The sequence below is a fragment of the Lepidothrix coronata genome, unplaced genomic scaffold (assembly GCF_001604755.1).
Source record: "Lepidothrix coronata isolate B3197 unplaced genomic scaffold, Lepidothrix_coronata-1.0 Scaffold122, whole genome shotgun sequence".
NCBI classification, from domain to species: Eukaryota; Metazoa; Chordata; class Aves; order Passeriformes; family Pipridae; genus Lepidothrix; species Lepidothrix coronata.
Window position 1 is genome coordinate 2538425 of NW_016690302.1, and position 20321 is coordinate 2558745.

At 50.6% G+C, this 20321-nt stretch overlaps 2 protein-coding genes across 2 annotated transcripts in view; both read left to right on the forward strand.

Moving 5' to 3' along the window:
- The first annotated feature begins 2108 nt into the window (after positions 1-2108).
- Positions 2109-5960, forward strand: TMEM88B (transmembrane protein 88B). Its single transcript, XM_017825828.1, has 2 exons — positions 2109-3233; positions 5327-5960. Exons 1-2 carry the CDS (start codon positions 2964-2966, stop codon positions 5594-5596), a joined length of 540 nt encoding a protein of 179 aa, XP_017681317.1. The 5' UTR covers positions 2109-2963; the 3' UTR covers positions 5597-5960.
- Positions 5961-5967: 7 nt separating this feature from the next.
- Positions 5968-20321, forward strand: part of VWA1 (von Willebrand factor A domain containing 1) — a 29962-nt gene continuing 15608 nt past the window's right edge. The window contains exon 1 of the mRNA XM_017825827.1: positions 5968-5972. The gene's annotated coding sequence lies outside the window, so the exon portion shown is untranslated. The remainder of the gene's footprint in view (positions 5973-20321) is intronic.

Below are 20321 nucleotides of genomic sequence, written 5' to 3' on the forward strand. Positions count from 1 at the left end.
GTCCTTTCCCTGACCCTTTCCCGGTCCTTCCCCCGGCTTTTCCTCCTGCCCTTCCTCTGACCCTTGTCCCGGTCCTTTCCTCCGTCTTTCTCCCGGTCCTTCCCCCGATCCTTTTCCCAGCCCTTTTCCCGGTCCTTCCCCCGGCTTTTCCTCCTGCCCTTCCTCTGACCCTTGTCCCGGTCCTTTCCTCCGTCTTTCTCCCGGTCCTTCCCCCGATCCTTTTCCCAGCCCTTTTCCCGGTCCTTCCCCCGGCTTTTCCTCCTGCCCTTCCTCTGACCCTTGTCCCGGTCCTTTCCTCCGTCTTTCTCCCGGTCCTTCCCCCGATCCTTTTCCCAGCCCTTTTCCCGGTCCTTCCCCGGCCTTTCCGCCCCCCCCCCCCGGCTCCCGGCCCCGCTCCCCGCGCCTTGCCTTGTCCGCTCTCACAGAATCCCGGGATCACTGAGGTTGGAAAAGCCCTCCCAGCCCATGGATCCCTCCTGTGCCCGATGCCCACCTTGTCCCCCAGCCCAGAGCTCTGAGTGCCACGTCCAGTCCTTCCTTGGACACCTCCAGGGGTGGGGACTCCAAACCTCCCTGGGCAGCCCCTGCCAGAGCCTGACCACCCTTTCTGTGATGAAATTCTCCCTGATGTCCAATTTAAACCTCCCCTGGCGCAGTTTAAGGCTCTGTCCTCTCATCTCTGTGCTTCTGGGCTTTGTAACTCCAACAAGTGCCCAAACCAGCAACGCTAAAGCACCGTGCAAAGATTTGGTGTTCTTTGCAGTGACTGGGACGATTCCAACCTGGGTAGAACCGTCCCGTGTGTAAGAGATTGTGAGACATAAAATAAAAATTTATGAGCTGTAGCAAACCACAAGATGGTGCTGCCAGAAAATTATTCCTTTGGAGCAGCAGTCCTTGGCGTCAGAGAACTAATGAATTTGTCTGATCCTCTAATCAGTTCCAGCATTTCAAAGCAGTGATGCTCCTGGTAGGAATTGCTCCATCATCCAGATATCTTTCCCATTTCTGGGCAGGTGCTTATTAAGGAATTAGAGGCTTGGGCAATCTCTCTTACTATCACTGGGATTTGTTTTAACACAATATCAGAAGAATCTTTAGAATCTGCATGTGTTGAATTTTTTTTCTCCAAAGGAAAATAAATTTACAGACCTCCCACAGGTTAAAATGTGTTTTCATTACAGCAAAAGAACTTTGGAAAGTTTCACTGGATTTAGCAGAGCTTTTTAGAATTTATGGCATTTTTATGACTAGTTAAGGAGCTTTGTGCTGTACTACCCCACTGTGCCCTCTCCAGATGGTAAAACCAGCTGTAGGATTTTGAGTTGCCCAGCACCAAGCTCATCTTTCCATGGTTTAAGCCTAACCTCAATTATTCTTCCTATAGTTTTGTGTTGGGTTCTTTGTGTGACTTGTCCTTTTTCCTCTTAGAAGGCATAAATCAAGCTTGAAAAAATATTACATCTTTAAATCAGCAGCTTTTAGATGGCAGAGTAAATACTGGGACTCTTTCACTGCCTCCGTGCCACTTGTCACATTTATTACACCCAACACCATCTGGTTTCCTGCACAGATTCAGCCTTTATTAACACTGTCTCTCAGCACTGAAGGCAGGCTCGATTCAGCAGTTATTTCCCTCTGGATGTCTGGACAGACCTGTGAAGAAATTTCACATTTTGCAGCTTGAGTGGCCTGCAACCTCTCCTGGGAGCCACGTGAAGGAACATGATGAAAATGGACTTTTCATGCTCTGATGTCTGTTTTAAAGGTTGTTTCTCTCTGTGTTTTTTTAATCTCTCTGTCTTATTACCATGGCTGTATCTAAAAGGCTACATAAACATGCAGATGCCACTGTAATTCTTAAATAAAAGTGATCGTATGAGGCAGATTAAATAATTGATAATTGCTGTGCCTTCACTACAAGAATATCAATATGTTCTGCAATCAGTAACAGTGATGACTGCAGGGGACAGATGATTTCTGAGGTATACAGCGATTGTTATCAATTTCTCTGAGATTTTTTTTAATCTAGAGAGGAATTTTAGAAAATGAATCAGAGGCAGAATAATTGAGGTTGGAGAGGGACCATCTTTCCCTGGGGATGGATGGTTCGAGTGTGGCTCTTGGGTGCTGAGTGCTCAATCACATCCCCGGTGAGACAGATGTGAAGGATTGGCCAGCACAGAGAGCAGCTTCTGAGCCTGTTCTGTAAACAAAGCAGTGTTGCAAAGCTGAGAGCTGGCTCAGAAGGGACGACACTGCCTGGCTTTGAGTGTCTGTGAGCGCAGACAGCTGAGAGCAGTGACACCACACACCGCTCCCATCTCGGCTTCCAGGTCTGCACCGCGTGGGCAAGGACTCCAGAGAGGGGAGAAACAGCTCCTGCTCTTTGTCTTCACTGGTCACCTCGTTTGGGTGAGGCTTGAGCAGGAATATTTACATGGTTACAGGGTGAAGAGCATGGAAAGATGGTTTGAAGACTAGGAAGGGTCTGTCAGTGCCTAAGCCTGATATTCCTGAGAACCAGCAGTGCTCAAAGGTGGAGGAGGAGGACACTAAAGCCAGTCACCTTCTGGAACTGAGCAGCTGAGACAGCAACTGTTTGGGACCCCTTGGGATCATAATCCTGGGAAGAACAACAGCAAATTCAGTAGAACTCTGGATTCTAAACCAAGGTAATAACTACTGCCAAACTTCCAGCAGCCAGATCTACTTGGAACTGAGGTTGGGACACTGCTGGGAAACCACCTCAAGAAAACAACCTGTACTGGTGAGGTCCTGAGGAAGCAGGTGGCAAAGAAAAGAAGGAAGGAAAGACACCTTTCCTTCCTTGCTTCATAATGATCTCTGATTAAGGGTTCTTGTCCACGTGTGGAAGAGGCAGAAAAAGCCTTTGCAAATTGCTTCCGAAAGCAAAGAAACCATTTTGGATAAGAGCGTGGCCTGACTGATCTCCTTGAAGAATGTCTGCCCAGGACACCGAGGACTTTGGAGCAGAAAACCTCTCAGAAAAGTCTCGGATGATCCCTGGCCTCCCACCCTATGACATGGATGACCAGCTCCTGCCCAGGGAGCAACGCAATCCCTGGTGCTGCCTGGCGTGGACCCTGGTCATAGGCACCATGAACTCCTTGGTCTTTCTCATTAATTTGCTCCTGATGTTCGTTATTTTCACCGTTGTGCTGCTCCCCACCATCGTGGTGGTTTATTTTGGCTTCCAGTGCCACTCCCAGGTAAGAAAGCCTCGCTCCCTCTGGCTGCTCCCAGCCACTTTAGGGCCACCCCTGAGGGTTTATTTGAGCAGTGGCTGTAAAGGTAAGGTGAGACACCCCAAGCTTTGGCTTTGTTTTCATAAGGGGTGTGTGCCTGGACAGATTTTTTTCCTAAGGGGGGTATGTGTAGAATCTGGGCTGACAAGAACAGGTACTGTGGGAAATGGCAGCTTGATTGGGCAATAAAGTTGTATCCCCATGGAAACACCAAGCAGCAGTGCCAGGTGAGGTGAACACACTCCCCAGCTTGATTTTGATTAAAATGCTGTTTGCATTTTAATGTCACAACATTTCTCTCTTGTCTGTGACTGAGAGCTGCCAACCTGAACTCCTCTGTAACTCACAGTCCTGCCTGGGCTCTGGAAGGCTTTGCTGCTTTCTGTTTAACTAAGATAGAATTAATAAAGTCTGACAGAATATTTAATCCCCTTCTTATGCCAGTTCAGATGTGCTCCTAAATATGCTGTGCACCCAAAATGAGCCCCCTCTGCCCATAAAGGCTCTGGCTGCATGTGTGGTTCTTCCAGTTGTTTGCTGTGCTCTGGATTGCATTATTTCCTTACAAATTTCTTCTTGGTATATTCCTATAAATATTTTTAGGATCACTTGACAAAACATGGAGGAGAAAAAGCAGTTCTCCTGCTTCCCTTGCAGGCATTAACTGTTAGACCAGCTCAATATGACTGTTTCATAAGTCAGAATTTATTGGCTTCAAATTGGACTGAAAATGGGAAAAAAAAGAAAAAAGATGAGAACTGGCTCCCAGAACTGCCCCTTCCAGCTTCCCTCACCTTGGAAAACCTCAAGTTCTCCTTTGCAGGCACAGCCAAAGGCTTTCAGGAGATGCAAAAGGTTTTTGAGTGCAGCCAAATAGACAGAAGTGAAAGCCCCTGTGTTGCTGGAAGCCACGAGGAGTCTTTTAAAACAGACTTTTCTTTAATACAATCATAGCAAGGGATTGTGGCAATTGGCTTCACAAGAGCAGTCCTTTTGTCTTTGGGCCTTTCAATGCCTTCCTGGTAGCCAGAGGCTGATTTCTGCACTGCAGGTCCATTAGATGGATTTATTGTTGGTTTTTTGCAGTATGATGGGTTGTGTTTCTTTTACTGCTGAAAGAACAGGGAAAAAGGAAAGAAGTCTGGGGACGTGGGGGCTGCCTGCAGCCTTTGTTAATTCACAACAACTGAGTGCTCAGCTCGGCTCTGCTGCTGCCAGCACGAAAGGAGGGCTTTAAATACCACTCAGCGAGGCCCAGTTGGTCTTTGCTTTGAAGCAAATGGAGTGAATGGTCTTTCCTGGCAGGTTTTTCAGTGCCAAGAGATGCTCAGAGGCAGAAACGAGTCCAGTGTGTACAGAGGACAGAACACAAAGGGTCTGTTCCAGGGCAGGGGTCTGGAGGGTCTCCAGCCAGCAAGCAGCTATGGAATGACCAAGCTCTGTCTGCAGGATCTCACATCTTGCTGTGTTTTTATTTACTCTGCTGTAATTTCCACACACATGGGTGTAGCACCAGGAGGCCTTTTGCTGCCCATCAAATGCTATTTGATGATTTAATAAAGATTGGTGTTTCCTGCTTCAGGATCAGCGTGCAGTGTCCTTGTCCCACAGCGATGCTGGAATAATTGCAATCTTGATTAAGATGTGATGTCATCACCTAGTGCAGCCTGAAGTGTGCTGAGCTCAGCTCAGAGGGAGGGAAGAGGTGTTTTTGTGTGACAGCTCTGGGAATTCAAGGGTCCTCACCCACCACCAGGCCTGTGACAAGCTGTAGATGTGGTGATTAGGAGTGGATCTGGCAGTGAATTAATGGTTGGATTGGATGATCTTGGAGGTGTTTTCCACTCTCAGTGGCTCTGTGGCTCTGTGGCTCTGGCAGTGTGGATTACTGGTTGGACTGGATGATCTTGGAGGTGTTTTCCACTCTCAGTGGCTCTGTGGCTCTGTGGCTCTGGCAGTGTGGATTACTGGTTGGACTGGATGATCTTGGAGGTGTTTTCCACTCTCAGTGGCTCTGTGGCTCTGTGTTTCTAAGCTCTGTCTCACTCTCCCCCCAGGTCCTGCACTCATCTGCCCGCTACTGCAAGAGCATCCTGGATGACAACAGCTCTTCTGCCCTCATCATCCTGGGCTTTGTCATCATGTCCCCTCTCATCGTGGTGGCCATGGCCATCTACTGCAGCCTGGCCCGGCGCCTGCGGCTCTTCATGTGCTTCCAGCCCTACAGCCTGGCCGTGTACAAGGGGGGCAGGTGGTGCCGCTACGAGGGAGGAGGTCCCTGTGGCTGTGCCAGGGGCTGGAACACTCAGGTCAAGGCCTGGGTGTGAGTTGGCAGCGCCAGCACCGTCCTCTCCCCTCCCCGTCCCTCCTCGTCCCCTCGCGGTCCCTCCTCGGGATTCTGCGGAGGTCCCGCGGACCATGAGCTGATGCTCAGCCGGGTCAGCCGGGGCTCCCTCGTGATTCCAGAGGTGTCTGAAGTGGTAGCACAGATCCCCTGTCACACGGCATTGCCAAAAGCTGCAGCCGAGGGACGGCACGGTGCGGGCGAGAGGCAGGGGAGGGCAGGGCAGCTCCATCCCGTCGCATCCCCGCGGTCTCTGTAGCGCTGTTGGTGGGGTCTGTGTGCTGCTCGTCACTGCAGGCTGTGTGTTCCCGCTGGATGCTGTTCCCCTGCCTCCCCAGTATAACCATTTTCAGTGTTCTGTAGAAATAAAGGAGATTCCAAATGCCCCGGGGGAGTTTCTCTCTGTTCTGTCTCAAGCCACGCTGTACCTGTTGTTCCACACCACAAGCACTGTAAGGTAAAAGGTAATTTTTCTTTTCCTTCTGAGGACTGATTTTTCCAGTCTCCTTGCCCTGCATGGCCCTGGTACCACCCTGAGAAACAACCAGGGGTGGCTACAGGTGCAAGTGAATTGGAGAGGAAAAAAAAAAAAAGGAGAAAAATACTTGTCAGCTTCTGGCAGGGCTGAGGAAAAACAAGAAAGTTCTGTTCCATGGAAAGGGGATATCATGCTACAGGATAACAAGGTTTTGCCTGGGGGCAATGTCTGCTCACTGGGTACAGATATTTGATATGAGCTGCTGTTCCTTTTGCTCACCTGTTCAATCCAACTGCTTTTACAAGGAAAGGATTCTTCAGCCTGGCCGTGCTGCAAGCATTGCAGTGAACCATCCCCACTGCTGTCCCTGCAAAGAAGCTCAGAGTTATTTGCTACAGCCTTCCCAATAAAGCAAAAATCGATTTAATTTGGTATTTTATTTTACAGAAAAATTTAATAACAAAGGGGAAATGAATCTACCTGAAATCTCAGTAGCAGAACACACGGCTCAGGCTGTACCTCGGGGTGTCCTAGCATGGGCAGAGCCCACAACAAAGCATTCCCAGCAGTGCTGTAGCTCTGAGGTGAAATTTAGGTTTGATCCTAAATTTCCTGTAGAGAGTACAGAGCCACCCTCAATATCCTCAGCCTTGGATCAAGTGCTGAGGGCAGCTGTGCCAGCCTGCTGTGTGCAGGGCTGATGTGCCAGGCAGGGACTGTGCCCACAGATGTGGTGATGCCTCCTCTGCACTCCCACAGGCAGGGCTTTGTCCTGAGAGCTCCCAAACCAGCCCAGAGCACAGCTCTGCTCAGCAAAGTGCTGCAGGAGGACAGAAATATGTTTTAACTGGTTTTTTTTTAAAGTCCAAACTGTGTATGGATTTAATTTCCCTGTGACATCTCCATTCTCAAAGCCATGGCACTAACCTGGTACTGATGGACCTCAGAAGACACCAAAATGCATTTCCATCCAGCCTTTGGTCAGGTCCACGTTTATTTGTACTTTCCTGCTCCTCCCTCCTGAGTGAACAGTGCAGGTGAAGGCATTAGGAAGATGCCATGTCTCAGTGGTTATCAGCCCTCTGGTGCCTCCAGTCACTGGAGTTCTCAGCTGGGGGCAGTGCAAATACAAACCATCTGTCAAGCTGAACTGAAATCAGGAATATCATCTTTTAGAGCCAAGGACAACATGGAATTTATTGGAAGGATGCTACACTCCTCCTCAGAGGGAGGCCAGGGAAAGGAAGCTGGAACCTGCTGCACATACCACGAGAGGATGTGTTGCTCCCCATCCCATCACGGGCAGTTGAACGCTCCAAGTGCTGAGTTTTCTATGAATAACTTTCCAGGTTAATTTGGCAGGATTTGCATGGTAATATAACCCCAGTGACACATGTTCTGGACAGTCTTCTTATGCTCTCTCCACTTGTGTTGCTAACAGCTTCATTGTAACTGGAATGGCTTCGGGGAAGCTTCCCCGTCCTCCTTCCCCTCCCTTCTCTTTCCCTGAGCTAACTGGTCCCTGGTGATTGTTTCCAGCTCTGCTGGAGAACTTGGGTGAGAATGAATGGAAGGAATTAAAGGAGGAATAATCAGGGAGTGCCTGCCAAGGGATCCTTCCCTCTGCTGGTCCTCCTTGTATGTAAGTGCCTGCAGAATGGGTCACCAACTGCATCCCGTGCTGGGAATCCTCCCCTGGGACTTGGCTGGGCACTAACTGTGGTTTTGGTCCCCCCTTTAGCTGTCTGTCATCCCCCAGGATGGAATTTCCCTGGATTTCATGTATTGTTTGCAAATGCCTGCTGTAGCTGGTGCTGTGCCTTGGAGGAGCAGCTGCTCTGGGTGTGCCCAGGCCTCGAGATGGGGCTGTGGGGCTGAGCCTGGGACAGTCCCTGTGCTCTGGGACATCCAGCCTGGAGTGGCACTGACCATCCATGTACCTGGGCACGGATCCTGCCTTGGATCCCTCTTATTGGGCAGGGCCATTGCTGGTTAACAGCATCTGTCCCTGGAATTTTGGCCAGATCTGACCCTATTTAGCTGGTGAGGGCTGAAAAATGCCAAGTGGGAGGGAGTATGGGATGGTGTGATCCTATGATCCACTGCTGGAAAGTACAGTGTCACTTCCCAAAAGGAGACTCGGGGGGATCAGTGTGTCCTGGCACAGTGCACACATCACCTCTAAGTGCCAGCAGTCACCTCCCAAACCTCAGTCACTGCTTTCCCTCCGACCCAAGCACCTCCTGCAGCTGAATAGGAACCCAATTCCCACAGAGCTGAGCCGCTGATGGGAACAATCCCTCTGCCTGTCTGTGGCAGCAGGATAGTTGGGGCTGCCATCATCCCCCTCCCTGTGAAAGAGCAATGCCAAGGCAGGCTGGGCAACATTCCCAGGTTTTGTGGTGGCAGCCCAAGGGAAGGATCTACACCCCATTCCCCAGGGGCAAAAAAACCAGGGACATTTATCAGCCCAACAACAGAGCCACTTTTCAAGAGAAGAGCCATGGATTGTCCACGCTGGATGCTCAGAGCTGCAGGGATTGTCACGGCTGTGCTGGGCAGTTCTCCCTCTGCCAGGGCATGAGTTCATGGAAATGCTGGTGTGGGGAAGCAGGACCAGCCCAGGCTGTGGGTGGGTGCCCTTGGATGCCAGAAGCAATTAAATCCCTGTCAGCTTTCCCAGGCAGCTCCTCCCTGGCCACACACTCAGAGTGCCTGAGTCACAAGGGAGGGGAGGACAAGGGACACTCGGAGCATCTACTCCAGTTACACCAAGTGAAGTGCAACCTGAAGCTGTGCTCCAGGAACTCTGCCTCACTGGGGGCCTGTCCTTGGCTTCCTTCCCCAAAGCCAGGCCTAAGTAAGGACTCCTCTTTCCTGAGCCTGCTGCAAGGAAGAGCAAAGAGATGTTTACTCAGGACATTCCTGCACTCGGGAAGGTGACTGGGAGTTATTGGAAGGGACACTGGCCCTTAGAGAGCATCCCAGCTCTGAGCTGTGCCAGCTGATGAGCATTCAGGGAGTTGTCTGCAGCTGCCAGAGCATTCTACAGAGGTGCTGGCTCTGTAACTCCTTGGCAGCAGAGCAGTGGTGATGGACAGGAGGGTTCATTCCTCCCTCTCCCCCAAAAGCACTGTTCTGCTCCTGCTCTTCAGCAGCAGAGTTAATAAACCAGGGTGCTAAAATCACTCTTTTGTCAACACCTTTCCATCAGCGTGGCACCAGGCAGGAGGCTGCTGAAGTGTGTTAAAGCCTTTGTGAAGTGTTGCAATGCCAACATGACTGCTCTGCCCATCCTGGGGGGCTGGCAGCTCAGGTTTTATCAGTGCAAGGGGATAATCACAACTTCCCAGCCCCTGCAACTACCTTGTCTCTCTCCCCAGGAAAGGATGAGAACCTGCCTAAGGGATCACGGAATGGTTTGGGTTGGAAGGGACTGTAAAGATCATCTGGTTCCAACCCCACCAAGGAAGAGGGTTTTAGATAACACGGTGAAAACTGCAAAGAGAAAGTGCTGGCTGGTGTGGGGACAGACAGGGCAGGTGGCCAAGACTGAAAAGGGAGCTGGCTCCAGGTCCCTGGTCTGCAGGAGGAAACACAGGGATGCACTTGGCTGCAGTGGGTGTCCCTATGAAAGCAATCTGCCCTCGGGATCTGCTGTTCTGAAAAGCTGCCACTGAGCCCTTCTCAAATCCCTGGCACCTCCAGGGACAGAGCAGGATGCAATCAAAGGCTGGTGAGGATTTCCCACAGGCACAGAGTGGCTGTGGCCCATCTTTGATACCACTGGAAGGAACTCCTTGTGACAGACATTTGGGGAGGAAGAAGGGGAAACAGAATTGTGCTGTTTTCCTGTGGCCTTTCAGCATATTCTTGTCAGGCTGCAGAAACTGGGGCTTTGAGCAGATCTACTGGCACAAGTTATCACGCTGGATATTTAAGGGGAAGCTGAAAAGCCATTCCCAGCCCTTTTAGGAGCTGGAGATTGTTCTGACATCCTGTCTCTGGGGCTACTTTGGGAGACAGGACATCTCTGCATGAAGCAGTTTGTTCCACTGTCGGCACAGCCGGGGGGTTCAGCATCATAAAGGTCAACCAGACCATCCTGGGAAGCACTGCTGGGTCACACCAGGGGACACTGGAGTGCTCCTGCCCCCTGAGACATGGTGGGCAACCCTCCAGCAGGTAAAAAAGAGACAGGATGTGCAGGGCTGGACCTGAGTTTCAATGGTTCGTGTGAAGCTCAGGGAGAGATAAGAAGCAAAGCCAAAAAACCCCAGACAAACCACTCAGGGAAGCAGTGGTGCTGTTTGCTCTCTGCTTTCAGATGCCTCCAGTTCCACTCGTGCCTCCTTCATTGTTCCTCACGTACTTGGATAGAACTGAGGAAACCAAGCCCTACACAGAAGAACAGAAGTAAAATTGGAAGCCAGGGGAGCAGACTTCCTCCAGACAAAAGCATCCTGCTGCTCAAAGCCCAGAATATCTGCTTTGTCCCTGAAAAGCCCTCCTGGCTCCTTCACCAGCTTCCCCTCATCAGTGTGGGCTGTTTCAGCCCCAGTTGTGATGCTGAGCCTGGGGCTCTGCTCAGCACATTCTGGAAAGAATTGCCTTTTGGCCTTCTGGTTTCTATTTTAGGTGTGGTGACCGTGGTCCCATGCTGGCCATCAGCACTTACACCGGGATTCCCACCTTTCCAGCCATCCTGGATCCCTCAGCCTCCCTAAATCAGCTGCTGCTGAGATGTAGACAGAGCCCTCCACTCACACAGCGCTCACTGTTTGGGAGGAACAAGTGTTAGCAGAGTCCAGCTGGGAAATAAAACTCCTTATCCTTATCCTTGTCCCAAAACGAGCTCAGCCCTGCAGCACACCCGGGGACTGCCTTTCCTGCCAGAAAATTGGGCTTTACCACAACAGGGCATGGGAGAGAGGGAAGAGATCCAACCAGTTTTCTGCAAACTGCTCTTGGACAGCTCCTATTTCTTCTTGGAAATGGCTTTCCCCTCTCACACTGCCTTTCCCCTCATGAGGTCTTGACCCACAGACGGGGAGGGTGGGATTGTCTCAGCTTTGGGCACAGATGCTGTTACAAAGGGCACTTTTCTTGCAGGCACCAGCTGCACTTCACCTGCTGCTGGACACATTTAATTTGCTGTGGGGTCTGACTCCATCTGAGCCAGATGCACCAGGCAAACACTCTGCTTGGGATATTCTGGCATTTGCTTTCTAGTCACAGCTTAGAAACCCAGAGAACAAAACATTAAGCCTAGAGAGGAAATCAATCAGTCCAAGTGTTTCAGGGCACCAGAGGGTTTTAGTTCAGGTTGCAGGGAAAGGGTTCATTCAGCCTCCTGATTTACTGCTTTTTAATAATGCAATACTCCATATCCAACATAAATAGAGGGGTAAGACAGAAAACCCTTTTGCCTGGTTGCAGTTAAGGATGTCATGCAGCTGAATAAGGGTGGGAACACCTCTGCTATTTTTCTAGTTTGTTCTCAGTACCTGGGCATGGCTCTGTGCCTGGGCTAGACCATTCCTGTCAGCACTTGGCAAATCAGGTTTCCTTGGGGTTGCACAGGTACTGAGGGTGGAACTCACCTTGGTTTCTTGACGAAGGGCCCTTTGTTATGGGGCTTTTTGGTGCTTGCCTTGACCACTTAACATCTCACTGCCCCTTGGCACAATTTTAGCCCCTCCAATGTGGTACCCAAAGGCTGTGATGAGCCTTTGGGGGTTGTCTCATCAAGACAGCAGTGATGGAGAACGGGGTTTGCTATGACCTGTGAGCTGGAAAAACACAGGTGGAGATTTCCTGGAGTACAAATGTTGCAGCTGCAGAATCCCCCCATTTCCACCAGAAAGCAACAAAGCCGTGTTTGTGCTGAACCATTTCACAGTGACTCACGGATTCCCAGTAATAATGGTCAGAGGGAAAAGCTGTAGACCAACAAGCCCCTTTTCTTATCCAGGAAAGACTGAAAGGGTAGAACAGAGCAACCCACAGGTGGTGGAGGTTGTTCTCCCGTGTAACTGTACCCCAGGGCAGGGCTGTTCACAACAGATGCACCATCTCTCCGTCAGTCCTGCTGGACGTGGCTGCTCAGCAAAACCCCATGAACGTTCTGGAGACAAGGAAAATTCCCTCCAAAGCCTGGCCAAGCGTTCCTCTGGCACAACACATTTCCATGAGGTCACTGTTGGAGTTCCTCCTGTGTCTGGATCGTTCACAACCAGAAATTAAACACTTTCTCTTTGAGCTCATGACCCCCTCGTGTGCAGGATGTTTTACTAGGGTCTACCATGGGACATTAAGTGTCTTTGCATTCCTGCTGGCATCCTCCATATCTGCTCCAGAAGGATTTGGGATACTCGCTGCAGCACACACGACGTGGCTCAGCCTCCAGCTTTCATGCTCCTTTCCAAAACTGCAACACAGGAAAGTCTTGTCATCCTGATTAACGACGAACCGTAACAAAAATGATTCCAGGAATCCCTCTACTAAAACTGTCTGCTTTTTGATCCACAGTCCTGGAAAACGTTTGATTCCTGTTTGGGGTCAGAGGTCTGACACAAGGGGTGAAAACACTGCGTTTTTGCTGCGTTCTGCTGATGAAATGTGGAGCAATGGGTGTCCCCTCACATCCAGCCACGAGCTTGTCTGAAGGGGTAGGAGAGAAAAGGGAAGAACCCCCCAGAATTTGGAGATTTGTAGGGAATTCCACACAGGGAGAGAAATCTTGATAGCCTACATGAATGATGATGCAAGCAATAATAAATAGTCTGGGGGAAAGACTGCAGGGAAAAGGTGCTTTTTTTTCGGTTTCACAGGTCCATTGCACATCAGTTTTCCTTGTTTACCCTCTGGGACACTTCTCCATCATGTTCCACGTGTCACCTCCATTCCTGACCAACCTGCCACGGCCTCTCAGGAGTTTGTCAGTCATGGAGATGAGGAAAGGCGCAGAACACATGAGAAGAGAAGCTCTGAGTGTCTTTTACTGGCAGAGTATCACGACAGCAACGTCCTTGACAGGTGCCAGGAAGCAGAGGCAGAAAGAGCCCCATGTGTGGGAGAACTCTCCAAAACAGGATCTGCCAGATTTCCTCTGCAGGACCAGGGATCAGGGCAGGCCCCACACTTTGAGCAGCCCAGTTTGAACACAGCCTTCCCTGCCACCTCTCCTGAACAGCAACAGAAACACCTGGAATTTCCAGCTGAACGTGCCCGAGGCTGACGACCCCTCCCTCCCTTTTTTTCTGCCCTGCATCCCATCCACACATAAATCTGTGCACACAGAGCTCTCCTCTTCTTTGGAGAGCCAGGAGGGAAAATGACTGTGGAAGTGGTAAGTGTTACTTCGTTTCTTGGTTCAGCTGGGGAGGGCAGGAATAGCTGGAATTGCAGATTTTCAGTAAAGACCAGGATTTGAGTCTAATCATGCACAGAGATGTGGGTCAGTGTTAGTGTGAGTGCAGCTGTTGCTCTGTTGCTGTTCCCATACTCTACTTCTCTGAATGTTTAAGTGGCATTCCCTGTGACCCATCACATTTTTGGGGGGATTTCCAAGACCATTTCTAGGAATTTGCTGCAGTGGCAGATTTCCACGAGGCTAATTTGTTTAGCTTAGTGGACTTCACCTCCTTTCCAACTTCTGTAATGTTTCTTACTGGATTTGATTTGACTCCTCTTTCCTGTTGGGAAGTGAGGAGTGTGGATGTGGCTCTGCACTCCCATCACCTGCCTCTTCTTTCTTGACTGAAAAAGCAAATTCCTCTTGCAGAAGGAGCCTCCCTGGAAGGGTGGGGAGCAGAGGGGACATTTCTGTCCAATAGTGCCACTTATTTGCGGGGGAGTATTTGTGCTCTTGTTGTCCTTTCACCACTGGGTCAGGCATTACAGCACCCAGCTCTGGAACAAAAGTCTCTTATCCCCAAAATAGATGGGAATTGTTTTGATGGCTTTGCAGGCATCAAGTCACCTCTTTCTTTATGGACTGCTGGAATTGCAGCTATTTCCCTGGTGTGACGTGGGAGGACACGAGGCTGGCAGGACTTGCAGTGAGGAAGAGTCAGGCAGAGTGTTTCCCAGCAGAACCCTCCACTCCCTCGGGCTTGTTTATGCCACAGGAATTCTAATCTGCCTTCTTTTGACTGTAAACAGCAACTTGTTGATGGTAGGAAGTCTTTCCCCCCTTACTACTTTCAGATTTCATCCTGCCCTCTCAGAGCTCAGCATGGCTCTTTCCAGGAGTGAGTTCAAGTTGGATATTAAGGGTTATGTCCCCCAGTGTTGGCATCAGGTGCAGTGAAGCTTCTGCCTGCACTGGGTGGCTCAGGGTGGAATTGGTCCCTTCCCACAGAATCAAGTGACTGTTCAGTCCTTGGAAATCTCAGCAGCCCTCCTCTACCCCTTTAATTGATAAAATGACCTCAAACTGAGCCTGTGATGGTGAAAAAGGACATGAGAGCCTTGCCAGCTCCCAAGGGTTGTTTGTGAGGGCAGTGGCAGCCTTGCCCAGGGACAGAGTGTGCCCAGCTCCACATCCTTTCCCTCCTGAGCTTCCCAGTGCTCCAGGAGCCTGACTGGCTCAGCTCTTGTGTGCCAGGAAAGTCGGCATGTGGATTGTCCCATCCTGTCTGTGGCTTTTGTGCACCAGAGCCTGGATCCACAAGGCACCTGCACCTCCAGAACTTGATGAACGCGTGGAAAATGAAGAATCGGTGCCTTGAGGGAGAAGCTTGGAGCTGACTCAGAGATGATCCCATGCTGTGCTCCCTCTGTCGCTGCCCAGCATGGGGGGACAAGTTTCCAAGTGTTCCAGGAGCATGGAGTGAGCTGGCTGAGGTCAGCCAGGCTGGAGGAGCCCTGCTGACGGCACAGGGAGTCATTCCCTCTCCTCCCACTCACTGCCCGGCTGCCGGGCTGGCTTCACACAAAAAGGGGGATTGTTTCTTGTGCTCCAAGCTTTGTTCCTGCTCACGTGTTTTTGCCTTATTTCTGAGAGGGGGTAAAAGGCTCCAGATGCAAAGGGAGCCCCCAGCAAAGCCCACCTTAGAGGCAGCCCTGTTATAAACCCCAAAACTGGAGGTCTGTGCCATTCTGGCAGCCTGGACCAGAGAAATAACTGGAAATCCCTGTCCCAGACTGGTCCAGTTGTGCTCCTGTGCTGCAGTGCTGAACCTGTTCCACCCCAGCATGCCAGTTTTTGGATGGCATTTATCCTGAAGCCAAGCTTCTCTAGTCCCAAAGGCTGCTGGCATGAGGGGGAGAACAGGAAAGCTGCAGAGCTGGGAGGGGAGAGGCTCGAGCTGTCACCTGGGTGTTGAGGCTGATGGAAAATCGGCCTCACTCCGGTCTGAATTCCAGGCTGTGAGCAGAGAGCAGAGCTTGGCCAGCTCTCCTGCAGCTGCACTTGAAGTGGGGGCCAGGCGGTCTCTCCTGATAGGAACTCAGCAGCCACCCTCTGCTTCCCTTTCCTGTTGTGGCTGGAGGGGCTGATGGGTGCTCAGAGGCTCATCCATCACTGTCTTTGCCTTGCTTCCCCCCACCCACCACGCTGAGAACTCCCAGAGCCTGGCAAGATTTAGAGAAGCCTCTAAAAATAGAGCACACCTAAAACACAGCTGATGGGAGCAGGAACTCTCCTGGAGGGGGGGTTGCTCTATTCCTGACCATCAATGGGTTGTGGCTCCCAGGGCACGAGCTTGGGAAAGGGAAATAATGCCCTGGTGGCCTCTCCTTATGCCACCACTGCCTGAAAGGTGAGGCAGGGATGGATGGACAGCACTGTTGTCCAAACAAGCTGCTGAAAGTCACGATGGAGTTAACTGAGCCCTCCAAAACCCACCCAGCAGCTGTCAGAGCTGCAGGGGCATGAGGCTGTAAAACTGCCTCAACAATTACCGCTGGGACTCAAAAGAAATTGGGGACAGAAGGTAAAATAAGCAAAACAGATGACAAAGCAGCCTCCTGGGGAGGGAATCTGATAGCCTTTGCTTTGGTTGTTTCTTTACTGGCTCCTCCCTGAGACACCCTGCAGACAAACAAGCTGGGAAAGCTGTCCAAATGCAGAACCTCCTCTGTGCAGGAGGCTTTCTCTGCCACGTCTGGCTCTTGTGTGTGTGTGGACATGCCTGCAGGATGCTCTACATTGTCTCTTCCCTCTCTCCCAGACTGACATGTTAAGAGCCTACAATTCTTGAGAGAGGCTGAGGGTTCACAAGGCTGAGAACTTGCTGTTCAATGGGAAATAGCAGCTTATTGTGTCGCTGGAAATTCCTCAGGAAACCCAGTGCTAAGGAGATTCTCTTAAAACTGGCCTTTCCCAGTTGTCTGGGCTTTCCTAACAGGATAGAGATAAGGGATAAAAGTCAAACAATAAGGAAAAGGATCCACTCCAAAGAATAGCCTTTGGTTAAAAATTGACCACTACATCCAGACCTCACTTGTACTGCTTAGAAGTGGGTCCAATTCCTGGAGCTATTTGGCTTCCTGGCATGCAAAGAGAGGCTACAGTTTGGGTCCAGCTGGGAAAAAGGCAGGAGCTGGGCTATTTCTGACCTACCTGATAACAGGAGACATCCAGAAGCCTCTGAAAGAGCAAAGGTCCACATCATCTTTTGCTGTTACTCCTGGTTTATCCCTTCACTGGTTTGCCCTGTGTGGGGTAGCCTGCTCTAGCTGTGAGCAGTTAGGATGAGTCAAAGGAATTACAGCAGTTCCAGGCAGGAGAAAATGAAATCTCTGGGCTTAAGGCACTCTGAATTTAGGGTTGAGGTACTCTGAATTTAGGGTTGAGGTACTCTGAATTTAGGGTTGAGGTACTCTGAATTTAGGGTTGAGGTACTCTGAATTTAGGGTTGAGGTACTCTGAATTTAGGGTTGAGGTACTCTGAATTTAGGGTTGAGGTACTCTGAATTTAGGGTTGAGAGTCTAGGCTGCTCCTGCACTTCACCCCAGAAGTGGCTGTATTCTTGTGTTGTGTGACATTTTAGGATGCTTCGGGATAAAAGGGATCATCTATAAGCTAGACCTTACCTCACTGTGGAGTCATTCCTAGGCACTGGGCGACTCCTGAGAAACATAAAACTGGTGAATGCAGCAAGTAAACACATCTATTTTTGTAGTTTGTCTTCCAAGTCAAACAAAAATAAGAGATGACTTGAGGCTGGAGACTCCACCACACACTGTTAACTGAGAAGTGGCAGCACGGGGCCTGATCCTCTGCTGGAAGCCAGGCTGGCATTTCTGGGGTCAGGGAGTTGAAGTTCATGCCCTCTGGCCATGCAGCCTGGGGCTGTGTAGAAGCTGAGTGTGACTGGGGCAGTGGGATGAGCTGTGCCTGGTCATTTTGGGGGAAAACCTGGAGCTGGCTGGGAATGCTGTTGGTGTTTCAGTAGCTCTCAGCATCCTCTGCTGGGGTCTGGCCTTCCAGCCCAAGACCTGGTGCATGGATTCCAGTTGGATCCCTGGCTCCTTGGTTATCTCCCCACCTGTGCTGGACTGCACAAACCTGCCCTGGAGCTCAAGGGGAAGTTTTCACCCCCGTCATCCTCCCGGTGCTTGTGAAGCCGCTCCGCTTCCTCTCCAAATGGGGAATTTCCAAACTGCCATATATAGATTCCCCCAGCAAACAAACCCGCCTATGTGGAGCTGAAACAAGGCTGTGTTCCCAAAAGCCCGTGTTTGTTCCAGCTGCAGTCATTTGTCTCGGAGAGGATGTTGCATCTCTCCAGAAATTGTGGGTTGTTTACATCCCTGGAGTGTCACAGCAGCCACAGCACGACACCAGAACAAGCTGAGGGCTTGTGCTCTATAAAATATGTGTGTACCTGCCTGAGCCTCACTCAGCAACACCACGACCAAACTGTGGTTCATTGGGGAGGGTGGGGGTGGCTTTCATTTGGGGGTTTTTGTTTTTTCCTTCTTGCAGTTGTCTGTTGATCCTGAGCTGTTCTATAACTTGGCACCTCGGTGCCTGGATCACCCCTGGGGGGAATTTTGGCCAAGTCCAAGGCAGGTGGAGAACCCGAGCTTAGCAGTGATGGGGAGCTGAGCCTGAGCTGAGATCTGCAGCCAGAGTTTGAGCTCAATTTATGCAGGAGCAGATCTGGAGTGACACTTCAAGAGTGCAGGATGCATCCAGGAAAGAATCAGCATGAGCAGGCACCAGCCTTACTGGAAACAGGATTTGCCAATTACTGTAAAGTTTAAAAATAAACCTGAACTGTGTTAAGATCTAATTATTTTCCAGGCTGCTTTTTCCTGCTTCCACCTATCCCAGCAGGACCTACGGGGACATAAAGGCTGAAATCCCTCCAGGCTGCAGGGTGTGAGGCTGAATGGCATTCACATTGATAAAATGGCAAAAAAAGGGAATTATTCTAAGATGAGCAACACTTCCTTGGGAAGTGAGTAATGGAAGGAAATCATCTCCAGATACCCACCAGCCCTGTTCAAGGGGCTCTAGATGTGCATCTGAGAGCCCTGGGAGCAAGACCCAGAGCATTTCTAGATCATTTTCTCAGAACAGGAGGAGAATGGGGCAGGACTGTCTGGGTTAGTTGATGAGAAGCAAATGGTTTGCAATGGAGCAACACTTGCTTCCTCCAGCTCATCCCTTCGGTATCCCAGGTCCAGAATCCAGCCAGTGTGAGAGCAGCAAGCAGGACACACACACCAGGAGAGAACAAGGATGAGACTGGACAAATCCTGCACTCAGCAGTGGCTTAGAAACCTTTTACCTTCTTGGCTGCCACCATGGTCAATGCAGCAGCACCTGAATGGAATGTGAATCTGTGCAAAAGGAGCTGATGAATTTGCTCAGATTGGTGAATTAGACCATGGTGTGATTTGCTTTGCTTTGTAATTTTTCCCTGGAAGCTTCCTTGCCATGTGAGGCTGCAGACTGACAGCTCCTCTGCCACAGTACCTGCTCCTCCTACCGCCTCAGGACCCAGACTGGCACCTTTGAGGGGATCTCAGGATGAGAGCAGGGGGATCTCCTTCTCTTGAGTACCTGGGATAATGCTTATCCCAGCCTGTAGGAACCAGTGGACGATGCTGTCACTCATACAGGGCCACATGGGACACAGTTATTGCACAGCCTGATACTGCACAGCTCCTTTGTGATGCACATGCTACCAGACTGGCAGGGGAACACCAACTAAGTGCCCAGGAAGTTTAATTAGTTGACTGAATCCACGGTCTCTCAATTATATCTGATTTCTTGGGCCTGTTCTGACTTTCCACTTGGAGGGTGAGTTTGGATACAACTTTTTTCCACCCTGCACACCCCTTGGCCCCTAACCCCTCTTTGCTTTTTTGGCAATCCTCAGGGGGGGAGAAAATCAAACTGGGGGAAAATATTGCTCACTGGTTTCATAAATCCCACAAAATTCTGAGCATTCCTCCTCTGCTATTTTTCAGCCTATCCTGTTGGTCACTCCCTGTGTTAAGGAGGTGATGGTTGATGAGTCTCTTCATAATTAGGTGGAACTTGCCAGCTTTTTCCTCTACGAGTAACATCTTGGATCCGTCCAGAAGCAGCCAAAAACCCACAGGGAAAGAGGGAAAGGGGCTGTTGTCACCTGTAGCTGATGAGGAGGAACCAGAAGCAGATCCATGGAGAGCAGGACAGCCAGGAGAAGGGTAAGGTTTAGTTTGGTTTGGTTTGTGTTCTGGCTGATTCTCCTGCACAGGAGCATTGAGAGGCTGCAGCCAGTGAAGGCTGACCCCTGGGGGCTTTGGTATTTGCTCTCTGCCAAACTCTGAGCCCCTCCATCCAGCAAGACGTTTGTCACAGGTTTATCTTTAGGCGTGTGAGCCCCCTGTGACTCAGGATCACAGACCCGAGGACGTATTTAACACCACGCCGAGGGAGATGATCCACGGGTGCTCCACAATTCCCAGGATCGCTCCATGCCCTCTCCCAGCCCGGCAGCAGCTCCTTCCTGCAGGCTCTGTGACTGCACCAGCCCTTCCCCAGGGCACAGCAGGTCCGTGAGCCCCCCCGTGTGCCCCCCAGGCAGGGCAGGGACACGCTGGGCAGCACTAGGACCTGCGGAATGCTCCGTGCCTCCTCCCCGAAGATTAGCCAATATTCCCAGGGCAGGGCACCTCCCCAGCCTTTCTACTTTTTTCTTTCCTGCAAATCTGTCAGCATAAAGAATAGTTACATTCAAGCTCTTTTATCCTGAGCAAAGGCCATTTCTAGGAATGAGT